The sequence below is a fragment of the Dermacentor albipictus genome, chromosome 3, assembly GCF_038994185.2.
Source record: "Dermacentor albipictus isolate Rhodes 1998 colony chromosome 3, USDA_Dalb.pri_finalv2, whole genome shotgun sequence".
NCBI lineage: Eukaryota > Metazoa > Arthropoda > Arachnida > Ixodida > Ixodidae > Dermacentor > Dermacentor albipictus.
The window spans coordinates 143,440,053-143,467,786 of NC_091823.1; the positions used below are offsets into that span (position 1 = coordinate 143,440,053).

The 27,734-nt window shown below is 47.6% G+C and overlaps 1 protein-coding gene across 1 annotated transcript; it reads left to right on the forward strand.

Moving 5' to 3' along the window:
- The first annotated feature begins 1,243 nt into the window (after nucleotides 1-1,243).
- Nucleotides 1,244-27,734, forward strand: LOC135905350 (glutamate receptor ionotropic, delta-2-like). Its single transcript, XM_065436381.2, has 8 exons — nucleotides 1,244-1,308; nucleotides 16,528-16,628; nucleotides 17,553-17,643; nucleotides 20,184-20,348; nucleotides 21,229-21,367; nucleotides 22,186-22,418; nucleotides 26,488-26,774; nucleotides 27,482-27,734. Exons 1-8 carry the CDS (start codon nucleotides 1,297-1,299, stop codon nucleotides 27,732-27,734), a joined length of 1,281 nt encoding a protein of 426 aa, XP_065292453.2. The 5' UTR covers nucleotides 1,244-1,296.

Genomic DNA, 27,734 nt, shown 5'->3' on the forward strand with positions numbered 1-27,734 from the left:
GTGGTGGCGTGGAGCAGAGGTAGAATACCGGCTTCTAATCTGAAGGTAGTATAAGTTGGATTGTCTCCTAGTACACAACATTTTTCTGGCATGGAGCGGCTATTGACACCGGCAAAAAATAAATGCCGAGTGCCAGTGAGGCTATGCTTATTCGAGGTACAATCAAATTAGGAAGGCCCAGTGAGCTTCAACAAAGACACTTTCTCAACAGAACAAAAATTGGCCAAGGACTCGGAGATTGCCCGCGCTGGTAGGCTTTGCACCGGACGTCCCATTCGGCGCGCTTTCCTGCAAACAATAAAAATAAAAAATGAAATGCGTCGCGTCCACCCAGCTGCTCCGAGGTGGCACTATTAGCCGAGGGCTCTCACTTGAGAGATTGGCGCCGAATGGAACAGGCGTGGTCACTGCATCACGCCGTGCCTTCTCAGTGCAGCAGGAGCAGCTCGTCAAAGCGAAAAGTTTTTTTATTTGAGTTTTCGCTCATTTGGTCGTTAGAAGTGTTACGTTAGACGAGCGATCTCTCTATGTTATTTTTCATGCGTTTCAGTTTCTTGGTGGTTTTGGTAACATACAGGTATGTAACGAATAATTGTATTTTCTTGTTATCAAAATTTTTTCTACAAGTAGCGCTTCTTTTTTACGACACCATTTTACTACGAGGTAATGGTCGATAGCAGAGGGAATCCAGGCGTCAGTTGTTCTGGGTGCGAGGGTCCCTACGCGTTGGATATGCCTGTAGGATATGCGAACAATGGTCGCGACTAGACCTTTTAGAGCAGAAGGATAAGCTACCTAAGCGGGTTAGAAAGCTAGAACAAGAACTCAAGAGCAGAGGAAGGTGGTAGAAGATAAGCTAGCCAACGTACAAATGAAGCCGAGGAACCCTCCCCCACTCGTATTTCAGCGCGGTGTTCCAGCCAGTAACAGCAGCACTCGGAAAGTAGAAATGGTGGACGCTTCGAGGCGGGCACCGCGAACGGGGCTGGCTCCGCAGCGAGAGTAGGTAAGGGGGCAGGAACCTCCACGCCGGAGAATAGTGGCTGACACGTCAGTGATGGTCACGAAGGGGCTACCACTGACGTGCAGGCCGCGGAAGAAGACAGCAAAGCGAAGGGTGAGGGTAAGACAGGGAGAGGGGGAGATCATCGTTGCTTCAGGTATAGCTTTCGGCGGCGGGCAGGAGGACAAGCGTCGAGCTGCCTTTGTTGGACCGGTCATAATAGAGAGGCTACGTGCAGGCGAGCGAGTCCAGATTAGGATGGGTTCAGACCAGGCAGACGCGAAGAGGATAATATGTTTGTACTAGTAAGTACGTAGAGGTCTCAATAACTCAAGATAGAATTTTATGGATAGCATAGTTAGATATTAAGGGACACAACGACTATGTAGACAGGGAATTGTTATGGGATATTCTCAAGTATACGGAGGCATAGACCACGATTTCGGAGAGCCGCTGAGGGAGATTTATAAAGACAACTGAGTACAAATTGTATGGGAAGGGCGGAAACGCAATGAAGTGGTGGAAATTCACGAAGGCCTGAAGCAAGCATGTCCTCTGTCTACATCGTTGTTCCCGCTTTATGCTAAGGACATAGAAACACGACTGGAAAACAGTGAATTATGGTTTAATTTATCTCAGGTTCGTAAAGGCAAAAGGGGTAACTGAAAGTCACTTGACTGATGTATGCGCACGACATAGTGCTGCTAGCATGTGTGGCAACGCAGCGACAAATCTAGGCCTTAAGATAAGCATATAGAAATCGGAAGTTATGATCTTAATTGAATAGACAAGTAATGACGTCGTATCAGTTGAACAGCAAGTCATACTCATATTCTCGCAATATAAACACCTCGGCGTATACATAAACCAAGTAAAGGCTTACTCAAGCACCCACGAACATACTGAATATAAAGGAGAAGCGAAATGCAGTAAATATTAAACATAGAACAGTTTGCGGTTACAATAAGCATGAGATGGTGCGTAGAGGCTGGAAAGGAGAAATGCTGCCAGCGCTCTAATGGTGCCAGCACCATTCCGTGGTTAAGATAGGATATATTGTCGGGTTTGGAAGTTAACCAAAGGTCGGTAGGCCGGTTGGCTTTAGGAGCGCACGGTAAAACCACAAATGAGGCAGTGCTGGTTTGGGCGTCTTTTTATGTCAGAGAAGCACAGAGCAAAATTAGTTTTGAAGAAAGACTCAGGAACATGGATCAAAATAAATGGGTGGTTATAGTACAAAAACATGAACGCTGGATTAAAAAATAAAAGGTGCGGCCCGCCGCATGCATCGAAAACGCTGTCATCCGCCGCGGCGCATAGAAAATGGCATAGAAAATGCGTGAGGAACGCGCTTCGAACGCCGTCGCCCGTGGAAACCAAAGCGTCTCGTCCCGGAGAGCTGGCGCCGTTCGGCCCAGCCAAGCGGCCGAGAATGCAACTACGGCTGAAACATTCACTCCCATTGCAGCCCACCTGACGTGGCAGGCCGCACCTTTTTTTTTTTACAGCGAAAGCTGTACATGACTAACCTTCCGTAGTTTTTTCGGCATCCGGCAAAAAAAAAAAGAAAAAAAAACAATCATCATGTGGGCCTATCCTGATGATAGTGCAGAAAGTGTCCAAGCTCAATGGCACATGCCCATGTGGGCTCGGGAACCTGTAACGCGCGCTTGATCTATTCTTGTCACACGTGGGACTCAAAGAGGTCCCAGGCATGCGGGTAAGAACAGACGTTCTTGAAAAAAAAAATGTTTCGTCATCAGCAATGGCGCGAGCGCCGTCGTCTTCCACAGCTGGCTCCGTTGCCGCTCATCACTCCAGCGTAGAATTCTTTTCTGTCGGCGTAATTGGGAGGCCGCGTATACGGAGGTATGAACCTAAGGGTGTGTGAGCCATTCAACAGCTGCGTTATCGATGGGGTGGAGACGTATAGTTCGTACACCTGAAGAACAGCATGCGTACGAGGAGCGCCGGAGCAAACAGCAACGAGGATGTGAACGGCGCCGGCACGAAACGATCACCGACGAAGAACGTTCCCGCGATGCTGAACGAAAACGACAATCGCGAGCCAGGGCACCTCCGAATGAGCAACGACGCCAGACTCGCAACGCAGTATGGCGGCAGAGGTACCGGATGGACCGAGTGAACGACTTCAAGGGTGCGGATGCCAAGTTTCGACGAGACTTTCTCGATAAACATTTCGGATTTAGTTGCAAAGTGTGCGACCATCTGTGGTTCGAGAACGAAAATTCCAAGGAGGTGTGGAAACACAACGTAATACAGAAGTACTAAAACCGCCCACTGGAGTTCGAAGGCGTGTGCCTGGTCGATTTCGTTTCCAAGTACAAAAAAAAAAATAAGCAGAGTAAATGCTTTGTGCCGAGGAAGAGACAGATAGTGATAGTGAATATTAGCAAAGGCGATCAGTCAACGGCAAATAGCACTTACGAACGAGCTTGCCAACGCCAGACTCGTAACACGAAAATGACAACCATTCCAGTCTGTGAAGATGAAACAGCGGCCGTGGCATAAGCATCTGCACCTCAAAAGCAGGAACACAGAATGGAGGAACAAGTCAAGAAAGTTGGCAACCAATTACAGGGTAATTAAAAGTGCAAGTAGACAACCAGGAGTCTTCCAAAAGAAAGTGAGAGAAACAGAGACAGTGAATTAGATGCAGGGAATGGAAGCAAAAAAAAAAGACCATGGAGATTTACAAGGATGGGAAGAAAGAAATCAGAAGGAAAAATCTGTACGATAACCCAAAGGCAGTTCCTTGCTATTTGAGGCTAGAGCTGATGGCCTAAGGACAAAAACATACCAGAGAAAATATGCGCAACAAGATGAGGCATGTGTATGCTGCACCAAAAATCCGGAGCAGGACATCCTAATGGAATGCGAAAGTATTCATCCAGTGAGACCCGTAGGTAACGTAGACCTACGAGAAACGCTTGAATTTAAATTACACGGAAGCATAAACCGGTCAGCTGTCAAAATACGTAAGAGACGTTTAGAGTATTGGAGGAACGAAACAGGGGAAGAGATTGATAAGATCAGGTCCGTTACAGGCATAGGTAGCAATACATAGGGGACAGATAAGTTTCGAGGAAGAGAAAAAAGATTAAGGAGATACATACAAAAACGCTACTATAAAAAGCCTGCATAGCATACCTGATTAATTCAAGGATGCCTAGGTTACTATATGCCACTGCCCCGTTTCAAAGGGGATGCCAATAAATCATCATGGTCATCATCATCTAGCGCTCGTGGAGGCGGCCGTGGAAGGCACACCGAGCGAGATCTCAACGTGCGTATGCCTCTCTTCATGTTTTAACGTGATAGAATTAAGGGCCCCGTGTCGCAAAATATATGGCGTTGGTGTCCAGCGTCAGACATCGTTTCGACAAAATGATTTTCGAACCACCCTTACCCACGCCCTCCATGTGGTGCAACGAAGTCATTGAACGAATAATTTTGAATGCCTTCGCTTGTGAGCTGATGCCTGTCAATACACGCAACACTGGTTTCTCTCAGTAGACGGGGTTAAATATTTCAGCATCAAATAGCATATCGAGTCCAATTACAGTTGGTGACGTAGCACGATGAAACCTTCCTGTGGCGGGTGTGGCAAAAAAAAAGAAAGTATAATAATAAATAAATAAATTATGGGGCGTACATGCCAAAAACAAGACATAATAATAAGGCATGCCATAGTAATGGTCTACCGGTACTTTTGACCACCTAGGGTTCTCAAACGTGCACCGAAATCCAAGGGCAGGACCGATCGCAGCGTGTTTGTGGGGGTGGATCATGCTACGTCTTGCTTCACGCCCTGTACGACGGTGAAACGCAAAGAAAGCAAGCGCCTTTCACCAGCAGGCCACTCATTCATAGCTTTGAAACCAGCTCGCAAAACGATAAACATGCACATAACCTTTAGATTGTGAACTATAGCCCGTTTCCGGCACATGACGAAGCATTGCAGACGTATACCACTTCTACATACCCACGGGAATGCAGTGGGAGTATGCCTGCAAAAAAAAAAAAAAATAAGTACGCAGTTGAGAATAAACGGGCACAAGCATGCACTTTGTCCCTCGTAGAACGTCAGGGGTCATTTCCAAAGTAAGATCACAAAGCCACGAAAAATAATTTTTTTTTCTCGCCTTATCCAAGCCGCAGCAACAGTACCGGAGCGGTCGAAAGGCTCCCGCAAAGCGTGAAAAGCCATCGATTGTGAGTGCTGCTGGGCAGAAGAAGAGCTGGCCACGCCCATCTCTGAACTCACCCTCTCTCCGTGCGAATGGGATGACCGGAGCGAAACGTGGAGGCACGAGCAATCTCGGAACCGATCAATTGGCTGAACCGCCCCAATTGCAGCTCCCGTAGACACTAGCGCCACAGTTCCTTCTAGTTATTATTGTAAGAAACCCTATGGAACATAAAGCGCAAGATTCTTTTTAATAAAGAACAAGCACAACGCGCCGTGGTTGCTCAGTGGCTATGGCGTTGGGCTGCTGAGCACGAGGTTGCGGGATCGAATCCCGGGAGCGGCGGCCGCATTTCGATGGGGGTGAAATGCGAAAAACACCCGTGTACTTAGATTTAGGTGCACGGTAAAGAACCCCAGGTGGTCGACATTTCCGGAGTCCTCCACTACGGCCTGCCTCATAATCAGGAAGTGGTTTTGGCACGTAAAACCCCGTAATGTTATAAAGAACGAGCACACAAACCACGTCATTGGTGATAAGGCACTCCTGCTAACAGTGCGAAGCAGGTAGCGTTTCTCGAATACGTTTCTCGGTAAAGATTACTGTGGCGCAAGCTGCCGCGGCGGCGGCAGCTTGCGACGTCCCTAGCCTCTCATATGTAAAATAACCGGCGTAGCAACCAATTTCATTGTTGTCGCAGCACCGCTATGGGTAGGCATCGCATATGTAGGACTCTCGAGGAACAGCGTGAATATGAGGAGCGCCAAAGGGAAATACGACCAGCGGTGGCGTGCTGTCGCTGGTCGTATTGCCGTTGAATTTAGTATGCCATTGACTTTCGTCCCCGGTCATCTCAGTGATTTCTAATTAATTCTAATTATTCCAGACACTTAAGTAACTCAACTTGTAACTAAACTTATGCTATGATATCCCATCCTCACGCGGCCTTTGTGCGACGGAAGACGACGCGTTTGCTTTCGCCTTCGTCCCTCGCACGCGCCAGGTTGAGCCGCGTTCGTCGGCGCGATATGGAAGGTAACCTCTGGTAGGATATTAAAACGATTAGCATTCTTTGCCTACGTCAGCAGTTTCGAGTCTATCTATCTATACTCGCTTACGCCGACCCATTAATCCAAGTTGTCTAACTGCTTGGGCCCTCTATAGGTATGTGCTCACGGTCTTCATACCACCATCATCGTCGTTCCATCGTTGTCGTTTTAGCTTTGTGATCTAGTCCTCCTTAGGCAGTAACGCCATGGTCGTCGTACAATCATTATACATTCATTGTCATATCACCATCCTGACGCTGCCGATATCGGTCCATTGTCATCACTCCATCTTCGTCATACGACTCTCGTCATCCGTCGTAGTCATTGTCTCGTCGTCCTTCCGTTGTTTTCGTGCATTCGTTGTCCTACCGTCATCGTGATGCCATCGCAGTCGTTTCGTCGTCCTCGTTCTACCTACGTTATCCAACTCTCGTCACGCCATCGCAGTCACACCATTATCGTCACACAGTCGTCGTCATACCATTGTCGTCGTGCCGTCATCGTGACATTTTACAATCGACATCACTTCAGTAACGTCGCCTCATTATCGTCATACCAACTACCTCTTTCCATCGACGTCAATCATTCCTCGTCATTCTATCGCAATCATACTATCATCACTCAGTCGTAATTATGCCATCATTGTTATGCCATCGTCGTCAGACGGTCGCTATCATGCATCCGTTGTCAGACCATCGTCGTCATGCTGTGTGGTCTTGCCATCGTCGTCATCCGACGTTCGTCATGCCATCGTGCTCACTCCATCGTCGTCATGCGGCTTCATGATACAGTCGCCGCCACGCCATTGTCCTCATACGCTAATCGTCATACCACTGTCCTCATGCCGTTTCACGCAATCGTCGTCGTCGTCATGCATTCGCCATCATAGCGTCGTCGTAACACCGTCACGGTCATTCCATCCTCGTCATTTCAACTTCCACATTCGACTGTCGGCATGCAATCATCATGACGCTGTCGTTTCACCGTCTTCTTCACCCCAATAACGTCATCTTACTGTCATTAGGCCTTCGTTGCCATACCACCTTCGTCAATCCATCAGCGTAGTTCCTTCGTAATTTTACTGTAATTACGCTGTTGCCCTTCAATCGTGATTATACTGCCGTTGACATCGTCATCATTGCGTCATTGCGAAACAGTTGCTAGCGTGAATAAGTTGTCTTAGCATGGCCCTCATGACATCGTAGGGCTGTCATCGTCGTCATTCGATCTCCGTCATGCTGTCGTAATACCTTCGTCGTCACGTCATCGTCGTCATACACTCGACGTCGTTATACCACCATCATCATAATCATTTACGAATTGTTATCTCATTGCGGCCACGCTGTCGTCGTCATTCCACCTTTGTCGTTCAATCGACGTCGTTCCCTCTTTGTAATTTCATCGTCATCACTGTATCGGTGTCATACAGTCGTCGTCATGTTGCCATGCTCATTGTCGACCTAAGCAAGCGAGCTCCATAGCAAAGTGAGACAATACCGGAATATGTCACATGTATCCGAAGCAACAGAAGTCTCAGAAGGGCCACTGCAGAGGTTAAATAAACGTGACTTCTCAAATGCGGTGCCTCGTTACATTGCTCGAATGCTAATCGCATTGTAGTCGACAGTTACCGTGAAATGAGTTCTGCCATAATATTTTGTTCTGAGTGAGCCTGTGTCAGTATCGTATGAGCAAAGCGGAGCACGCCTTTCGTCGTAATTAATGCGTAACGAGGCGAAAACCAGCAACCGGTACGACTTGTGACAGTGACATGTCTCTTTCATGGAAGTTATAAAAATACTTTTTACGGAAAATGAACGTTGGCCTCCATTCACTGAATGACGGCGCCGAGTTAAAAAGGGCGGTATTGCTTGTTCACGTAGACAGCGAATGTAAGTACCGACATTGAGCCGTGACGGTGCCCCGATGGAAAGACCTGAAGTAAATAAATATCTGTGATTTATAACAGCGCAGCTCCCGACATTCACCTCAGCGAGATAATAACCTCCCCCCTGTCTTCTCCATGTGATTGATGTTTTTCAAGAAGAGTGCAGAAGCGTTCAGATAAGCTTACTTTCACAACAACATTCAGATTATTCACTATTGAAATCTTATATATAATATATGCTGCGAAGCCGTTCATCGCGACTCTTATCGGCTAGTTCATTGTGCACATTTGCTTTGCAAATGCGATGTCAAACGCCCCATAAAAACTATAAATTTAGCCAATTCATCTTGCTAGAAAAATATATGCGTCGTGGTTTCATTAGAAGAACGAAGTCTTCTCTGTAAGCGCCAATGCGTTTATGTTTAATGGACCAGTTTTTCTGGACGCTGTCGTCCTTCAATCGTGATTGTACTGCCGTTGCCATATCATCGTCATCATTGCGTCCTATTTTTTGTGCCGCCGTTTGCACAAGCGTCGAGCTTCACACCAAACGTTTACTTTCGCCGGCAACCTCGTAGATGACGTAGGTCTTCGTCGGGGCGCGCGAGCGCCCAACTGCAGGCACAAATAAAGTTTGCTCCAATCCAATCTGGGCAGATGCTGAACTGTTACAGGATCTGTGAAAAAATTAGCACTTGTTCTTTTCACGTGACTCTGTTGAGTTGCATGAGTAATAAAGTTATCCCTTATCGCTTCGTAAAACTGTCATGGCAAATTTCGTAGAACCAGGGCTCACTGAATTGATTTTTTAATTCGCTTGTCTCAGCTAATCAGGCGGCCATAAAAATTACCGTACATCGTTCATTCTCGAGTATACCTCGGTCGCTGCGGACCCTGCCCAGAAGATTGACCTGTTAGCCTTTCAATTACCGAAGTACCGTTTTGATAAAATTGGGCTTCATGGTCCCGCAAATCCTTTGTAAGCTTTTCCAATCCGTTTCTGCTTGACGGATCACTAACGTGAATGAATGAATAGAATTTATTGATTGGAAAGACAGAGAGGTCGAGCTGAGCTAGTGCGCTCTAGTCTGCTACTCTGCACTGGGGAAGAGGGAAGGGGAGTGAAAGTATTGGGATGGATGATGATGATAAGAGAAGTGGTGAGTGCTTATGTATACATGAGACAGTTGCCTCGCTAGAGCCGCTCGTCGAGCTTGGTGTCCTGCAGGAACTTCAACAATACTTTTGTTGCACGCACTGAAATTGCAGTGTCGGGCCATGGGCCGAGGATAGCTTCCTCCGACCGTAGTTGTCTGCCAACGCTGGCTAGGAAACTGTCTAACGTCCTTCGCTCCAGCATATATGCTGGGCAGTCGCACAGTACGTGTTGCAGTGTTTCGGGCATCTGGCAGTGTACACAATCGGGGTTGTTCGATTGGCCGATGAGGTGTGCGTAGCGACGGGTGAAAGCAACGCCGAGCCGAATCCTGTGTAGCAATGATGTTTTGCTCCGTGTAAGCTTCGGGGGCAAACAGAATTTACCGTCTGGGTCAATCGTACGTAGACGTCTGTGAATATTATCAGGGTGGGCTCTGTAAGCCTTTGTAAGGTCCTGCATGAGTGCCTTGATCATGGAGTTGGTGTCAAGTCGCGAGTAGGCAATCCGTACTTCATCAGAGGAAGAGGAGGCCGATCTTGCCTCACTGTCAGCGAGTTCATTACCAAAGACACCACAATGGCTAGGCATCCATTGAAAGGTAATCACGTGGCCACTTAACTCGGCACTGTGACAAAGTTCGACGATTTCCAGCACGAGCAGATAGTATGGTCCTTTCTTTAAAAAGTATTTGAGCGCCTGTAGCGCTGATTTGGCATCGCACAATATCGTCCATTTATGGGGTGTCTGCGTTCTCATAAAACGGACAGCCTCTCGTATTCCCGCAAGTTCTGCAGCCGTAGATGTCGATTTGTGGTCTAATCGAAATCGTTGAGTAATTCCAAGTTGTGGGATGACAAATGCGGCCGTTGCGGCAGATGGCGTGACCGAACCATCGGTATATACTTGTACAGTCCCACTATATGATGTAAATATATGGGACAGGGTGAGCTGCTTCAAGCCAATGGAGGAAACGTGAGATTTCTTCCTAATTCCGGGTATCTGAAGCCTCACTAGTGGTCTTGGCAATGTCCATGGAGGTGTCACGGGGATGTCGGTGGTCTGGAATCTTGCAGGTACAATGCTTGCGTGACATGCAATAGCTTTAGAAAAAGCACAGTCAAGGTTGGTGCTTGGAAGTGTTGATAGTGGATGGTGTGAGTGTCTGGTTAGCAGGCGAAGATAGGTTCGCACAGGTTCACAAGACCTGTATATGTCGATAGGACAAGCCCATGCTTCCGCTATTGTGCCCTTAGTTGACGTGCAGCGTGGCAAGCCAAGACATATTCGTAGTGCTTGTGCCTGAAGGCTCTCCAGCGTGCGTATACAAGAGGACCCCACGTTAGATAACACAGGCATGCTGTAGCGTATGTAGCCCACAAAAAGTGCCTGGTACACTTGGAGCAAACTTCGCTCAGAGGGGCCCCATCTCAGTCCTGATATTACACGAAGAACGTGTATGAAGTTGGTCAGTTTAGCCCTAAGCGCAGTAACATGTTTGGTCCAAGAAAGGCTGCGGTCTATTATCACGCCAAGATATCTCTGGTGGGTGACTAAAGGGAGCGCTGTTCCGTCGACAACGATTGGATAATGTGACATTGATTCGCGCGTGAATGCCAGGACTGCACACTTAGTTGCTGAGAGTTGCAGGCCTCTACGGCGCAAGTACTTCGCCGTTATGGTAGCCGCACGTTGGAGTCTTGCACGCACTTGTGGACGTGTGACCCCAGATGACCAAATACAGATATCATCCGCGTACGTACTGATACGCACTGTTTCGGGTAGCTCGTCTGCAAGGCCCACCAGTATGATATTGAACAAAATTACGCTCAAATGAATACATGTACTTAATAGCGTACACGTCGAAAATACTAAATATATATGTGCCACCCTCATCGATAACGTATATGCTTTGGTGCACACACACAAAAAAAGGAATATGATGCATAACTGAACGACGGGCTGAGGCACCTTGTTTAAATTTCCGTACCAGTACTGCGTGAGTGACGCCGCCGAATGAGTCAACACCTGGACCATGCTACTTGTTTTTTCCCAAGGACTGCGTTGCATTCGCAAATGAACGGGCACTAAACTTAGTAGCTTTCATACCTCTTCATTACACTAAACAGGCAGGCCTCGTGTGCATAGGTACATTAGCAAAATTTCTGATGTCGCGTTGACTCAATCCGCGTGAAACGTAATCATCATGAACAATAAAAGGATCATTATGTAACGCGCTTTACTGATTCAGCAATTTTAACAGAAAAAAGAAAGAGTACCAGAAAAGAACATCCCAAAAGTACGGCTTGACTTTGTGTTAACCTTTGTCGCATGTTCAAACTTCAGCTATTAGCTGGTGCGGCAAAGTACAGTGCAAACTACAGCGTTACAGTATTACAGTTACGCCGAGCATTTAAAGCTGGTGGATGTCCTAGCCGTAAGCGATTCATTCGCAACATTTCCAGCTCTTTCTGGAAAAAACAAGCACTTGAAGAAAGAAGAACAGGACAGAAATCCGTGTCCCTTAGGATAGAATATCCTGTAGGACAAGGTTTTGTCTATTTGTCATGTCACAAATTTAGTTTAAGGGCAGCGCCCCTGTTCATTGTTTTTTTTTTCTCAAGTGCTTCTTTTGCCTACAAACACTTTTGCCAACAAATGTCACGAATTTCATGCACGGCGAAGTCGCGATGCAATCCCGACCGCGGCGGGCGCATTCCGACACAAGGACACTTCTGCCGCCTGCCTTACTTTGGCGCACGTTAGAGAAACCTAGGAGATCGAACATAAAAGACGAAAGCCCTACACAAGTGGATTTTTCACAGCTCACGTGATGCTTTGTGACCATAAACTTTACGAAACTGCCCGACACAGTGGCGTAATGGTTATGGTGTTGCGCTGCTGAGCACGAGGTCGCGGGATCAAATCGCGACCGTGGCGACCGCCTTTCGATGTGGGCGAAATGCAAGAACGCCTGTGTCCCATGCATTGGGGGCACGTTACAGATCCCCCTGGTGGTCGAAATTCATCCGGAATCCCCATTACGGCCTGCCTCGTTATCGAATCGTGGTTTTGGCGCTCAAAACCCCAGAATTCCATTTAATCAATCAAACTATAGCTTTGTACAATATAGTTGCCACGCAGAAATAACCAGGCTTCACAGGAGGCAGGGTGTCATTCTAATGGATACATATTTTGTTGGACTAATCCTTATTACGTGTAGGAGAAATGAAAGCCATAATGCCTGAGCCGGCCTTTATAGCCTGTGATACATGCGGTGTCGAGAGATTGCTGGCAATGGGGCATAAATAAAATAGCAAAATTTTGGCATACAGGTATTCCGAGGGAAAATTTTTAAAAACTTTGAAGTTGAACTTATTTTCATCAGTTGTACGCACAAAACACAAACTGGAGGTCCCGAAGTAAAAACTGTCCAGGGGACCTCCTAGCACTAGACAAATTGGGGTTAGAGTAATTGTGGCAACAGTAGCAGGCTACATGATACAAAGGTTGCGTTCATCAGCAAAAAAAAAAGAGAAAAGTCAGGAGAAATATGGAGAACAAAAAGCAGGGTTTTGAGTTCAAACTAGATGGTGGTAGTGTGAAAAACAAGCAATGCTGAATAGTATTCAATGGGACAAAAAATTAAAGAAAGCGGGTGTGGTAATATTTATCGTAAATCTTAATGGATATTGAAAATAAGAATGGTCCTAGTAATAATCCCTGAGGGATAGCTATATTAATTATTTTAGATGAAGACAAGGAACTATTCACTGGAACTAGTCAGGGTTTAGTCAAGCGAAAACTGATGCCGACCAAAAACATTAAAAGAAAAAGAAACCAGGACGGTTCGGCTCCCATACTGGGGGCTTGTCATAAATCTGATTTGTGAACAAAGCCGCTGTATGGGATGTCGCAACGTCTTGGTTTCATTTCTTTTAATATTTTTGGTCGGCGTCCGTTTCACCCTTGACTACACTTTTAAGCAAAATTACACCCTTTGGGTCGTATCTTGCCACACAACGATAATCGCCATCTGTCTTGTCCGCATTTCCTTTCGTTAACCCGGCGAACCCGGTACTTCAAAGTCACGAATGGCGTACGTGTTATCAGCGTGACAGAGCATTCTCGACAGGAAAGTAATGAGTGCAGCCTTTTCAAGAAAGGGAACGCAAGCAAGGCAGACGACGACGAGAAGGAAAAGCCCAGACACAAACTAATTTGGATCCCGGGTCACGTAGGCATAGGGGGGAACGAAAGGGCAGACAGCCTAGCTTGAGGCGAAGCGTTCCGAGCAGGGCGGTCGAATGCTCAGAAGGCTCACCTACAGGCTTGCGAGGGGGGATACATACATAGAGGAACTAGAACTTACATAGAGGAACTAGAATTAGATATCCGCTACCACACAAAGCCCTCACAAGCGACCAGCTGGCGCAGACTACCAACAAACTCCTTCCCCAACTTACACGTGCTCAATAAGATGTTTCCGACACAATACAGGGCCACCTGCCCTTGGTGCGGTGCCACACCTACACTCTACCACATCACCTGGGAGTGCGAACGCAACAAAGCATTCCACGAACAAGAACACCCGAGTGCGGAGCAATGGGAGAGTCGGCTCACCAGCAGCGAGCTCACGGCCCAAAGGGCCCTAGTGCAGCACGCGAGTGATGCAGCACGACTCAGTGGAGCCTTGGAATAGGGGCCCACCCTTGCTGAAGAGAAGTCTCAAGTTGCCAGCGCCAAGAAGATGAAGACGACGGAGACCTCGTAACCGCCAAACTCTTGAATGACTCAATAAAAGTTTTCACTCACTCATTTAAGAGCGCATGAGCAATACCGACCAGACGAGTTTTCGTAGAACTCTTGATTTCATAGTCAGAAATTAACTGTATGGTGGGCCAGAAATTCTATAAGATAGCAGTTTCTGTAGTAGAATGAGATGTTTCATTGTATCGAACGCCTTAGTAAAGAGAGCACTGACCCATATGCCTTCGTCTAGAGCTAATTAAATTTGCTAGAAACGTAATAAGTGCAAGTTTTGTTGACAAATGCTCTCGAAAACGAAATTTACTCAAGTTTTAATAAGTAATTCCTTAAACGTTTGTAAATAAGCTTTTGAATTACTTTGCTAAAAGAAGACAAAATGAAGATAGGGCGATAGTTAATTAAGCACTCCTGATCACCTTTTCTATAAAGATTGCAATTACCTTACTCGTTTTGAGGCACTTGGGAAAGACACCTTCTTTAAATAATATATTACGTCGGCAAGTACTGGTGAAATTTTTTTAATGCAGAAGCTTAATTTCGAGGGCCGTATGCAATCTAGGCCAAGACCAGTCGTTTCGAGTGATACGATGAAACTAAATATTTCTCGTTAAGTTGTAGGATACAAGTAAAACGAACAGGGACTGCGTGGTACACTATGTAAGGGTGGTTCTGGCTGTACAAAATCTACACCACTAAAATGGTTACAGACAACGTTAGCGACGTTCTTAGGGTGGGTGAAATTACCTGAATTGTAGCTGAAGCATAATATGCGATTTTCAGTGGTATTAGTACTTAAAAATAATTTAATAATTTGCCAGTTTCGCACAGTGTTATTCCCACATTGTGCAATTCTGGTTTCGAAGTTATGACGTTTAGCACATTTAAGGTAGCTGCAAGAACTTTAGAATATTGTTTTAATCGTGGCCGCAACGGGTTATTGAATGGCTGAATTTGACCTTCTTACGAAGGTTACCGTCTTTTTTTACTATGGACCGCATTGTTATTTCTTTTCTAGGTAGACTAGATGTTACGGAGCCTACGCAATATATATATATATATATATATATATATATATATATATATATATATATATATATATATATATATATACCACGAGGAAAGACAGAGAATCGACACCTTTTGTTGCATCTTTTATTTTTTATTTCACCGTTTTGATTGCCTTACACTTTTTTCTGACGCCGTTTGCAGAAGTGTCGAGCTTTACACCAGAGGTTTACTTTCGCAGGCGAAAGGCCGGGGTAACATTGGCTTTTCATATCGACTCTCGCTCGCTCGATACTCTATCATTGTTCCGCTTCCATTAAACTCGATAGATCTCTCATTCTTTAACGCTTAACATACGAGACAAAAGATAAGAATGATTTATAGTTATACGGCTGCTGCGCTTAAAAGCAACGCTGAAGTGTCCACGAAGGCATCCCTCTCTGATTGCCCAGAGTTACTCCTGCTGTTGCTCGGCAATGGCAAGCGGTACCACGCTCCGCGTCATAAGCTTTCTGGTAGGCTCTTTGAACTTCTTCATTGCAGTAGCATGGACAGTTGGGTTACTTGGTATTTCGTCTTAGTGAAACTTGAGTGCTGTAACGCCAAAAAATAATAAGAAGCAAACACGTACAAACACATGGAGCCCTTGCATGTGCCCTCGATTTTCGTTTTTCTTCGTCTTCACAGTGCTTCATACAAGAATTAACTATAGTGTTATCCGTTTTACGCAACACTCTTCAGCAGGCTGAGCTATGATTTTGTATGGGTGATGTCATCCGGATTTTGTTACCCTGCAGAAATTAGCGACATCAACTTTTTGCATGTCTGGAAACTGTTATGAACTCCTAGGAAGACGGGCTTCGTTTCTCGTTAGGATCAATCGTCTGTCTAGCTCTTTCGAATAATCCGTTAATCGGAATAATTTTCCTAATTAGGTGTCTGACGAATACATCTAATTATTTTAAAACGGGCCTATGCCTCTGTGGTGAAAACAAGCTCGAAGAGAGTGCCTAATTATCGTATTTTCCCTTTTAAAAAAATTGAATGCATTTTCTGAAACACGCAGTGTTCCAAGGAACTGAATTAGGTGCTGGCCTTACCTCGATTTGTCCGAGGATCCGTGAATCTGTTCGAGCCATTCACTTAGTGTCACGCGACTGCGTAGCGACGTATGTTCTACAGTTGCCAAGAATTGACGCCTTTCTGTGCCAGTGTGCAGAAATAATACAAATATCACGCGTACGCGTGCTCCTGGAGAGCGGTGGACGAAGGGCCCAGTTTCCGCTCAGATTGAGGTTAATGTGGCACACTTGGAATCGCCCCAAACATTCCGACTGTAGCGAAGTCCTGTTTACGAGGCAGTAACAATGTGAATAAAAATCTTTCAGCACTGTACTAAGGTGTCGGAAAGCAGCGAGCAGCTGTTCTGTTGCCCTCACTTGCAGTACAAGCCCCACATGGTGATACTGAAGACCGAGTCTGGGGACCGTCTAGGCGGACTATTGGGTGACGTACTAGACGCCCTGTCGCTGTCCCTGCGCTTCAAGTAAGTGCCGGAATTTGAAAATTAACTCCAACAACACATTTGAACCAGTTATTTTCTGAAAAACTTCCCGTTTTTTCAACCGCCCTCTGGAAACGTATGTAATAGCGAAGACGTGTCGTGTAATAGACGGGAGCAGTATAAGCGTGCTTGTATCAAATACCTAATTTGCTCGTTGTAACTTCGTTCTTTCGTACATTAAAAAAAAAATATCGGTACACGAAAATTAAAGCCCGGGAAACGTACGTTGTCGGGCTTGAAATTTTAAATGCGCACGCGTTCGCTGTGATACCGTGCGGTAACTGGAATAGTTGTGTACAGATGCAAAATAATATTCAAAATATTTCAAGCAGGTTCAAACCTCCTTGAGTATGTGATAACACCTGTTGACGTGTCGAACGATTATCCGTCCCATGTCGTACATGCTTCGTGGATTACCACGATCTTGACGCGAGGCAACTCTTCTTCGTCGGTTGTGGTTGGGAGTAGCTTTGACGAGAGCTTATTGGAATGGCTTAGTGCCCTGCATGTGATGTCAGCGGCGGCAAAGAGAACATAGACCCACATATTGCACCACTGCTCTAGATTTGACATACAAAGAGAACTAATGTCCAGTGCTTTAGTGCGCATACACTGCTGGAACACTGTCCCCATTAATCATCGGTCCAGAAGGCAGCGAAAGCCGTTTTAATTTGCTTTTTTGAAAATGACAGGATTGTGCGAGCGCCTTTAATTTCGTGATGGTGTCAGTGCACGTGCACACATTCCCTTCTCTCCTCTCTCTCTTCTTTCCATTCCACTTTTTGCTTCCCCCTGTGTAGAGTAGCCGACTAGATGATTTTCTGGTTAACATCCCGGCCTTCTTTCTTTCTTTTCTGTCTCTCAAAACAAAGAGATTTGTCACTCTGTCTGTCCGCTTTCCAACAGCTACAGCCTTCAGCTGGCAGCTGACCGGGCGCTGGGGAATCTGCTTCCCAACGGCACAGCCACGGGACTCATCGGCCGCCTACAGCGAGATGTGAGTGAGAAAGACACCGCGTCTCCCTACCTTGCGCCAGTCACACACGCGTCTGTCGTGCCGGAAACACTGCGCATGTGCGACAGCGAGTGGGGAGCTATTCAGATGCCGACGGTATACCGACACGCAGCTATAGACCGTTTCATCGGGCGAGGAGGATAGGGCGCCCGGAAAGCCTTTCCTCCTCTCTGGCTTGGGCGATCCGGCGTGGCGCTGCTTGAAAGTATCGCTGTCGCGTGCTGCGGAACGATTTCGAGTTGTTTTAGATGGTACTTTGTGAAATTTACGCCATGTACGTTCATATAAGGTCGTCAGGGAAGCCTTTCGGTGCATCGGTAACTACAGTAGGCGGAAATATCTCTTGGAGGCGCTAACATGTGAAGCGTTTCATCAGCCGCGGTGTACGCACATTATCAGTCGCGGTGTGTGTATGTGTTGTGAATTATTTAACTTATATCGGTTTTAATTCAACAAAGGAAAGCGGTGTCTCTGTATTAGCAGCATGAAATGGTAAATCTGCTCACTATCTGATCGCGTGGCGTAGGGAGTAAAACAAAGCATAAGAGCGCACGCTCGTGCACGGCCAACCTAAGGCACCCACGAAACACCTAAGCTGCAGGCGCTATCAAATATTTGTGATGCGTCGGCATCGTTCTGGCGCATTTCAAGTCTAGTAGGCTTCAAATTACCACATGTCTACGCTAGCCTTCCTGCATGAGGCCGATGGCGCTGCTCAGTACAGCGATCACTGCGGTTGGTGAACCAGCACGATACATATGTAAGCTGTGCGCTTCGGCATTGCCTTGTTGGCCTGTATACAGCCATAATATATGAGAGGGATCGCATAGAAAGAATTCGATGCCTATTTTTGAGGACAAAATTTCCATAATACGTGAGTGCGTCGTAGAGAACGGAACGAACACAACCGAAAAAAAAAATTCGGTTATCATCATCTTTCAAGAGCAAGAGAAAGCGGGCTAACGCCGCAATAGGACCTCGCATAGTCACACCGCACAACGTTTATAAATATATACCCGCTGATGCCGTATGCTTGGACCATGCGGTTTAGAGAACAAAGATATATGTAATCCAGCACCTACCACTGCTTAGGACGCTCGCGCAGTTCGTAAACAGTCCCTTTGCTGGACAAGCCTAATTCAGACTGTAAGGTATGCTGCTATTACTTGCCGAAACTATGTTATTCAGGGGCAAAAACTTCATCCATCGAACCAAGTAGTCACGCAATGTAACCTGCAGCGAACAGTTTGAACGCTTGTCAAAGTATAACATTACAACTCCTATCGTTGCAGAACGGTACCCACGCTGTTACGATCGTCGCGTATGTTTCATGGCTCCTAAACCGCAGCTTAGAATTAGAGGATAATACTGCAATAAGGTCACATTAATGACTAGAACATTCAGAAATACACAATTGATCTCCGAGGCAGATTGTAGGCTCAAATATGCGCGCACACATCGCGCTGCGTGTTCCGTCCACCTTAACGCCAGCGAGAATTCCGGCCATAGCGCCTTAAACCATTTCAGCACGTCTCACAGAACCGTTTACCATGTAGGATACGCACGTCATACTAAACAGACCGCACGACCGCGAGAACAAACGCCCGAACCTACCGCCGAGCGTATACCTGCCATGCAAAAGACCGCTTTCACCCAAGCCAGTATGGCGCTGCTCATAGGCGGCGCCACTGAGCTCACAATATGGCGGCGCCTACGAAAAAACGGTCTATAGACCGGGAGTAAAGAAAGGACAGCTCTGCTGCCGGAAAGAAAGCACAGTCCTTTTGGGCATAGTTGGCCTTACATGTTTTGAGACGCTCTTAGCTTTCCCTTATGAGCTCTCTCTCTCTCTTGAGACACTCTGGACAAAATGCAGGCACTTTAGTTACGACACTTACAGCTTCTAGAATTGATGCTTTGGGTAATGCGGCAACTTATTGTCAAGAGTCTTAATCGAGTACTACAAGCACAAACGCCGCTGAGTCTTTAGGGCCTGCTTTACATAACCTTCATAGGGCTCCGGGCGTCTTCAAACAGTGGAAGTCGGTTTCTCCACAGCTTTCTCTCCAGAATGCGGGCGGGTCTGGAACTTCACTTTCTATCTATACCTGTTCAGAATAAAAATGTCAAAAGTATGAGCACTTGACACATTACATTTAGTTTGTATTTGATATCGAGGTCCCCTATTGCATGTGACAAAGCTGAACCTTTCTGAAAATTTATTTCGGTTTCTGTACTAATGACAGCTCTTATACTTGTCGCAAGCGTTTCTAATAACAAACACAAGATGGTCACTTAATCGATTAGTGAAACACGTTCGAGCACCTTCCGCCTGCACTTGCTTGCAGCCATCCGCGAAGCACGTGTTCCGGAAACTTGCATGTAGTTCAAAGGCCTCTAGCCTTTACACGAACCCAAAGTGCGAATATAGCTTCACGGGCCGACTCGACCCAATTGTGTCGCGTTCACTGAAACGCTTTGCGAGCTCTGTTGCAATAGTCGGCGTGTACGCGCGACTGCAGGAGGCCGACGTGGCCATGGGAATGATGGTTCCGTCGAACGAGCGCAACCGGGCGGCGCGGTACACGGCCGCCGTATACTCGGACGAAATCACCATCCTGGCGGCCGTGCCGACGGACAGCGGGGCAGCGGGATCCTTTGGATTCCTCCGGGCATTCGACATGTCCGTGAGTGGATTACTGCATTCTTTCTGAGCCGTCCTCGAACGGTTTCACGCTCTTTATAAAGGCGTGGCCGCTCTCTCAAACCACACAACTTGAGCGCTTTGATCGAGCCTCCATCATAAAGGTGACGGCGACGGCTGCGGTATGATGGCGACAGCACGACGGCCAAAACCACGAAAACTGCAACATGTCGATGAAGATAAAATATGACGACCACATTTCGTCGACTGCCGATTAAGACAGCGATTGCTAAAGATTCTCAGAATAACGTGCGGCCTCTAAACGCATTGATGGGTCGTAGGCTCACGTATACTATTCGCATAGATCGAGTAAATGGACTGAACGAATCACTGCACGGAGCCATAAATGTCTGGGGCGGTCGGGGGCAGTGTGGGCATGATGTCTGAAAGACAATAACACGAATAAGTGGTTCTCCATGACATACTGAGCATTGTTAGTAGCGCAGCACTTCGATATAAGTGTATGTGGCAGTAAGAGTGAAGTTTTTATTTCCCTCGGTCTTCCCGATGTACTCAGTGGACAAAATAAATAAACTTCAAGTAATTTTTTGCTACCTTTTTATCAAAGCAAATTGGATTGGGAGACCTGAGACCTTCAATTTGATAATTCCTAAGGGAAGGTAGCCTTTTCAAGGTTATAATCTTTTCAAGGCTATAGCTGTCTTAGCGAATATCTGAGTGTGTTTTCGGGCTAAGTGGTCGGCGAACCGAGGCAATTTGGTTCTCTTCGGCAGCCATCTATTCCGGGGTCATGTTGAGGGAAGGCAGGCAAAGGAAATGTATACATTTGTTCGGCACTTCATTAGGTTCTCAGCGCGCAACTTCTCCGTATTTTGCATAGCTCAATGGCACGTGTGTCGCAGGTGTGGCTGTGCCTGATGGCGTCCCTGATCGTGTGCTGCATCTTCGTGGCCGCAGCCGACAACGAGCGGCGAGCTCAAGGCTTCCTACGGCGCTGGACGCACCATTTCTTGTGCCTCCTGGGCAACCTCCTGCAGCAAGGTGCGCGCAATGCGACGTACTCTAGTGAACAAAAGGCCGGACTTACTCAATGCACTTGGATACCCACGTATGGGGAGTTTGTTGCTGACGACACAGAAATTTCATTGGACGGTAGAGGTATACAGCTTCGCTGTGAAAACTCCCCATGCGTGGGCCGATGCCGGAGATAATGCAATATCGGCCGGATCCGCGCGGAGGTGAAGCAGGCGTGAAGCAGGCGTGAAGCACTCCCCATACGTGGGCCGATATCGAAGATAGTGTACTGCCGGACCAACCCGCGGTGGAGGTGCAGTTCGCCATTAAAGGGCCCACACACACAGCCTCGCTGGTCATCCTTCTTCACACAGTGGAAGGGCACTGATATTTTTTAATCCTTCGGTGGGCTCGTTCGTTCTGCCAGTTACGCCAAGGCTGACGCTCAACGCAGGAACGGGCGCCTAAGAGCTGCGCTCCAAGAGGCTTAGGCTGGTGCAGTGCGAGTCACACTTAACTGATCGGGCAGCCGTTCGATTTGCTCTCCATGCGGCGCAAAATAAGGTTGAGGCCGACATTGCAATAAGACCACGCGTGCTCGTACCGCATGCTTCGTCCATGTGCTCTATCACTTTCTCGATTTTTTATAAGTAGTTACAGATCTCCAGAAATGAAAGGGGGTGACTACAGACGAAGGTTTCTGAAACATTGCGTGCCGTGCATAGTGTAATAAAAGCGGCATATCAAAAGAACTTATTTTGACGCACTTCGAGTGCTACGTGCGAACTCGAAACACTGGCAGAACCTTGCACACAGTAAGACAGTTTGCCGTGTGGCCCTTGCAGGGGGCTCTGGAGGCGAGGATGTGCGCGGCCAGCGATACGTGGCGGTGCGGTCGCTGCGCGTGGTGTGGTGGCTGTCGGCGTTGGTGCTGGCATACGCGATGGCGGGCCAGATGAAGGCCTGTCTCTCCGTCCGCTCCGAGGCGTCGCGCATCGAGAGCCTCGATGACTTGGCTCACAGGCCTCACGTGCGGCCCTTGCTCTTCACGAACAGTATTCTGGTGGCCATGCTCAGCGTAAGAGGACTTATTTCGTCCCTGAATGATGTACATCGGCCTCTCACAGCTGACGCTTCTCTCGTGTTTGCCGGTTGCACTAATATGTATTTATTACGTATTAACCTGTTTAGGCTGCGGTACACGGAAACAAACTTAAAGCGAAATGCTGCGTGGTTTACGGCTACAATTACTTGGAAAGCGGAGTGAAAGAACTAATCACAACGGGGTGATCCAGTCTTTCGTTACAATAACTTTTTCCCCGAGGAACCGCAGTCATGAAATAAGCTGACGTGTGTTGTCGTTAATACAAGTGATGCAGCAAGTTTTTGTCGTTGCTTGACAAACATTTCGATAAGGTATATGCCATGAATGTTATATATGTTTCTTGTGAATCTAATGTCAGTTTTGTTTGTGCATTCGACAGCACATCTCTTTGTGTAAAAACATGTTATGCTTCATACATATGTAATATTGCATATCTTTATTCCCTCCCTGTAACGACCCTCAAGAAGGCTGAGAGTATTTCTGAAATGAATAAATAAAGAAATTATCCTACACACTTAATATTTTCACACCCTTATGGGTGTTATGCGGGTGTATTCATCTTTTCACCCTTGTAAACACGCTTGAAACACCCTTTCTTAACGGAAAAGGGTTTTCTACAAGAAAACACCCTTGGAACACCCTAGTCTTTCTAATTTACACCCTAATTATAAGGGAGTAAGTGAACAAGCTTACAGTATATGGTAAATGAACATTGCCAGTTAAGGCGTTGATATTGGCTGTACATGAAACGCGCGCTACCTGCGCTTGAATCAGGTAGCTGGAATGACTATATCGGGGCATGTAGGCAGCAGCGCACTGGCTCCGAACAGTGGTCAAAAATGAAGTTTCCCACGACTGTTGATATCGAACGGATGACACTAACGCTCAGACTTTGCATAGCCAGATATCTGCAAAAGGCTTCATATGATCAATGGCAAAATATTTACAGTGCTATCACTGAATACTTAAAGGTGTGCAACCAGTTAGACTGGGAATGGTTAGGAGTGAGGGCTAACGGTAAATAGCTCACCAACTTACGGCTTGTAAATGACATTGGCATACTCAGCAACGTTGCACACTATTTGCAAAAAACTTTTGAGGAGCTTGTCGAAGAAAGTGTAAGAGTCTGATTGAGAGTTAGTATGCAGAAGAGAAAAGTAATGTTCCGCAGCCTGGCGAGAGAACGAATGTCATGGTCGGCAGTGAGCCTCTAGAACCTGCGCAGAAATACGTTTATTGAGGTTAATTACTCGCAGGGGCCTCTGATCAAGAAAATTAACAAAAATAAAAAAATAGCTGGAGAGCTTACGGCAGGCATTACTAAATCATGACCAGGGAGCTTACTGCTAATCATTGCTTTCTGCCGTTACTAACGTATGGGGCCGAAACTTGGAAGTTACCAAAGAAGCTTGGGAAGACGTTGAGGACCGCGCAACGAGCGATGGAATGAAAATTATTAGGCATGACGATAATAGACAGGAAGACAGCGATGTGGATTAGAGAGCGAACGGGGATAGCTGATATTGTGGTTGACATTAAGAGGAAGAAGTCGTGCTGGGCAGACATTACAATACCTAAGGGAGACAACTGCTGGTCTATTGGAGTTGCAGAATGGATGTTAAGGGAAGGGAAGCACAGTCGAGGACGGCAGAGAATAATGTGGACGTGATGGAATCGGGAAACTTGAAGACACGTGGAACCAGTTAGCACAAGACAGGGGTATTGGAGATCGCTGGAGAAGCTTTTGTCCTGCGATGGACGTCGAAATAAGCTGATGATGATGATGTGACGACATCCATGCCAGCTTCGCGGCATGTCATTCATGTTATGTAATGCATGCGTGTCATGCACGTTCTGATAGCTCGATTTGCGTCGATTGCGGGGTGGGGGAGGGGCTAGTAGTGGCGTAGCCAAGTGGGGCACGCCGGGCACTTGTAACGCTCACTAACAGTAAAATATTTGCTGCTATGGCAATGGCCCCGCTCCTTCCCACTCCACGGTCAATTGGGACACCGCCCCCCCCCCCCCCCCCCTTAAACGAAAAAATTTTCTGGCTACGCCACTGTGGGGAGGGGGTGTGACATTGCTCTAGCCCCCTCCCCCTAACTTGTCAACGGAAACGGGGGATGGGAGGGCAGCTGCCGCCGGGCCGCAAACCTTAAGCAGCCCAATTACCGGCTGCATTTCCCTTTGGACGTGAATACTGCTCTAATGTCATTACACTGTATGATTCGTGGTGGTTCGAGGGCATGCGACAATTAAAAAAAAAACACATACAGCCATCAGCAAGTCTTAGCTTGAGCAGATCTTTGGGAGCTGGGCAAGACTCTCACCAAAAAAAAAAAGCTTGGCACCCCTCTTACATGCGTTGTCAACTCTGGGTCCCACCGCTGACTGCACATTTCCGGTAAAAAAATCACACAGGAATTCCTCTGGGATTTGTCTAAGTATGCGTAAGCATTGTGACTCTTCCTCATCTACACGCAGTCCATGTCGTTATCAATGTTATGAGACTTGATCTGACAAGTATAAGCGACAGCGCTGCGGCGACACGAGCTGCTCTGGTCGGCGGCGCAAGTAAAGTACTGCAGGTGGCGGGGCCAGGTGCGCTGGTGACGTTCGTTTCGTTTTTGAGCCGTTATCGCTCTTTAGCCCTTCTCATCCGCGTCGAACCATTATCAACCGTTCTCCGGCGGCGGCTGCTTGTGGCACGGCCGCGCGAACAGTATCTTGAAAGCGAACTGCATTGTGGACAGAGTGTGCCCACTGCTGAAAACTTCACGCGCTGTGTTCTCACCGTTTACTTCGCTTTGAAGACAGACGCGCGTACACCTATCTTGAAAGTGATCTGCGAAAAGCGCATAATGCGGCATGAGCTGAGAGCTTCGTGAGCGCTGTGTTCTCGCCGCTTCGGTCGCGTTAAAGCGAGAGCTAGCACGAAGGTAAATTGACTCGCTGCTGCGGGTTCTATTTTGAAAGATATCGTGTCGTACGGACTGACGGACGGATGGTTTTTTCTTGTTGGGAAAGTGTAGAAATGCTTACGTTATAAAAAAATCACAGGGTTCGCGAATTTCGCGATAACAACCAACACCAACCTACTCCCCCGCTGAGCGATGCCGTCTTGACCGCCCCCTCTCCACCCCCGGGAAAAGGAACACTACCCCTCTATCTCAGTTGAAGAAACGTTGATGAAACGTTAACAACGACAAGAACGGCATTTCCTAACGCGTTGTCTTATGGCCTCCGAGATTTGCGCGCGAAGCTGGCGCGCGCGAACCTGGGAGGCCATAATTGGCCGCTTAATAGCATAAAAAGACAAAAAGATAATGCCAAACGACACAGTAATAAAGAACTAGCTATACTGTTTGGGGAAAAGAAATAAAAAAATTAGACGGCCGCAACACACGCCACTAAAGCCAACACCGCCAGCATAACGCGGAACCAACAGTTGGCAACAGTCATTCGCGCTTCATTGCTTCGTCCCACTCTTCGTCCGCTTCGTCTCCGCAACGAGAGCCGCCATATTTTCGCGCCTGCCGCTTTGTCATAGTTCTGTTCTCTGCAATCCGCGTACACAGCTCATCGGTGGATGCACGTCTGCTCGGCGTCACAATGCGGCCTGCGTCATTTTCTGGTGTTCGCGCAATCGGTGTGAAACATGTCGCATGTGAAATGTTTGATAGGAGTGCCTCACGGCCAAGTCAAGCCGCCGTACGGGTGTATGGCTGTGTGCCCCGTTCTCGGAAGCGTCGACGGGTTTCCGGCATGCGGATTTCATTCCACGCGCTTGCTGGTAGTAGTTACTTGGCAATGACAGCGCCATTCACGAATGCCCAACTCGTTCGTTGCTGATTGGATGCCTGCACGTCTTTAGGTGCACGTTAAAGAACCCCAGGTGGTAGAAATTTTCGGAGTTCTCCACTACGGCGTGCCTCATAATCAGAAAGTGGTTTTGGCACGTAAAACCCCATAATTTAATTTTTTTTATGCCTGCACGTCGATGTCGCCGTACGTATTCACTGTGGGGGACGCGGCGCAGAGCTCAGATCGTGCCGTGTGGCGCAGCGTGTGGCGCATGGTCGAGCGCCACGCGGGCCAGGTGCCCATCGACGAGCTCTACCGACCCGCCCACCTGGCACAGGTGGCCCGCGGGAAAGCCGTGGTGCTGTCGGACCGCACCAGCTTCCGCTACGTGGTGGGCCGCAGCTGCGCGCGTTACCCGCAGGCGCAGTTCTACGTGGCCCGCGAGCCCATCAACACGCTCTCCTTCGGACTGTACGTCAACGCGCGGCTCGACCCACCTTTCCGCCGCGCCCTGGACCAGAGGTGAGCCTCGCCTCGCCGATATCGTGGATTGGACGCATCGTTGTGGTACAGCATCTTCAAATGTACAAGACTGCACACATTGCGGGAGCCTGCCAACCGCACGCTTCTGTGAACGTGCGCCGTGCACGTGTACTGGTTTTACGTGTGCATACGGCGTAGGCAGTATGTACAGTCGTGAGCAAAGGGGACGCAGTTTCCTTTCTCTGGAGCGATGCCACGAGCAACGCATTACCGCTTTGAATTCAGCACGTTTTGTGACTCCATATCGACTGCCGCGTTGTAGATACGGGCTGCGTACCAAGACATTTTTAAGGTTATGATTTAAAGCGGCAACAGAATACTGGACATTGTTTTCTGGATGTCTATTTGATTTCAGGCTGGTGCAGCGGACTATACAGCGAGTGTTCACCCTGTCGCCTTCTCTTTTTTGTGAAAGGCGTTGCAAATATTCGATAATATAAAGTTTCCAGCTAGCTAGGCCAACTTTCTGTATCTAGACAATGTTTAGTTCTGCCTACACAGCCCCGGAAGTAGCTCCTATGCTTTTGTCGCTTCAGCTTAAAGACGCCACTCACGTTAGCTTGTAAACTTTCTCCTTTGATTTATGCAGACGTAGAGTATCAGGCCAGAGGAGCGAATGTAAGGTCGACCTCTCTGCCATTTCTAATATGAACTTCTGTATCTTCCCGTTGCTTGCATGTCCGCAGGCTTGGCTGGCTTCGCGAGTCCGGCCTGATGGGCCTGTGGACAGAGCGCATGCTTCCGGACTGGGGACGCTGCGCGCAGCGACAGAAGGGCTTCCAGCCGTTGGGCCTGAAAGACATGAACGCCACCTTCGTGTCTGCGGCACTGTTGGGTTCCGTGATTCCGTTCCTGGCGCTGGTGGCTGAAATGTGCATCAGTCACCGGCGGCAGCCGTCGACACTTCGGCGAACGAGACGTGGTCGCTTGTGGAAGTAG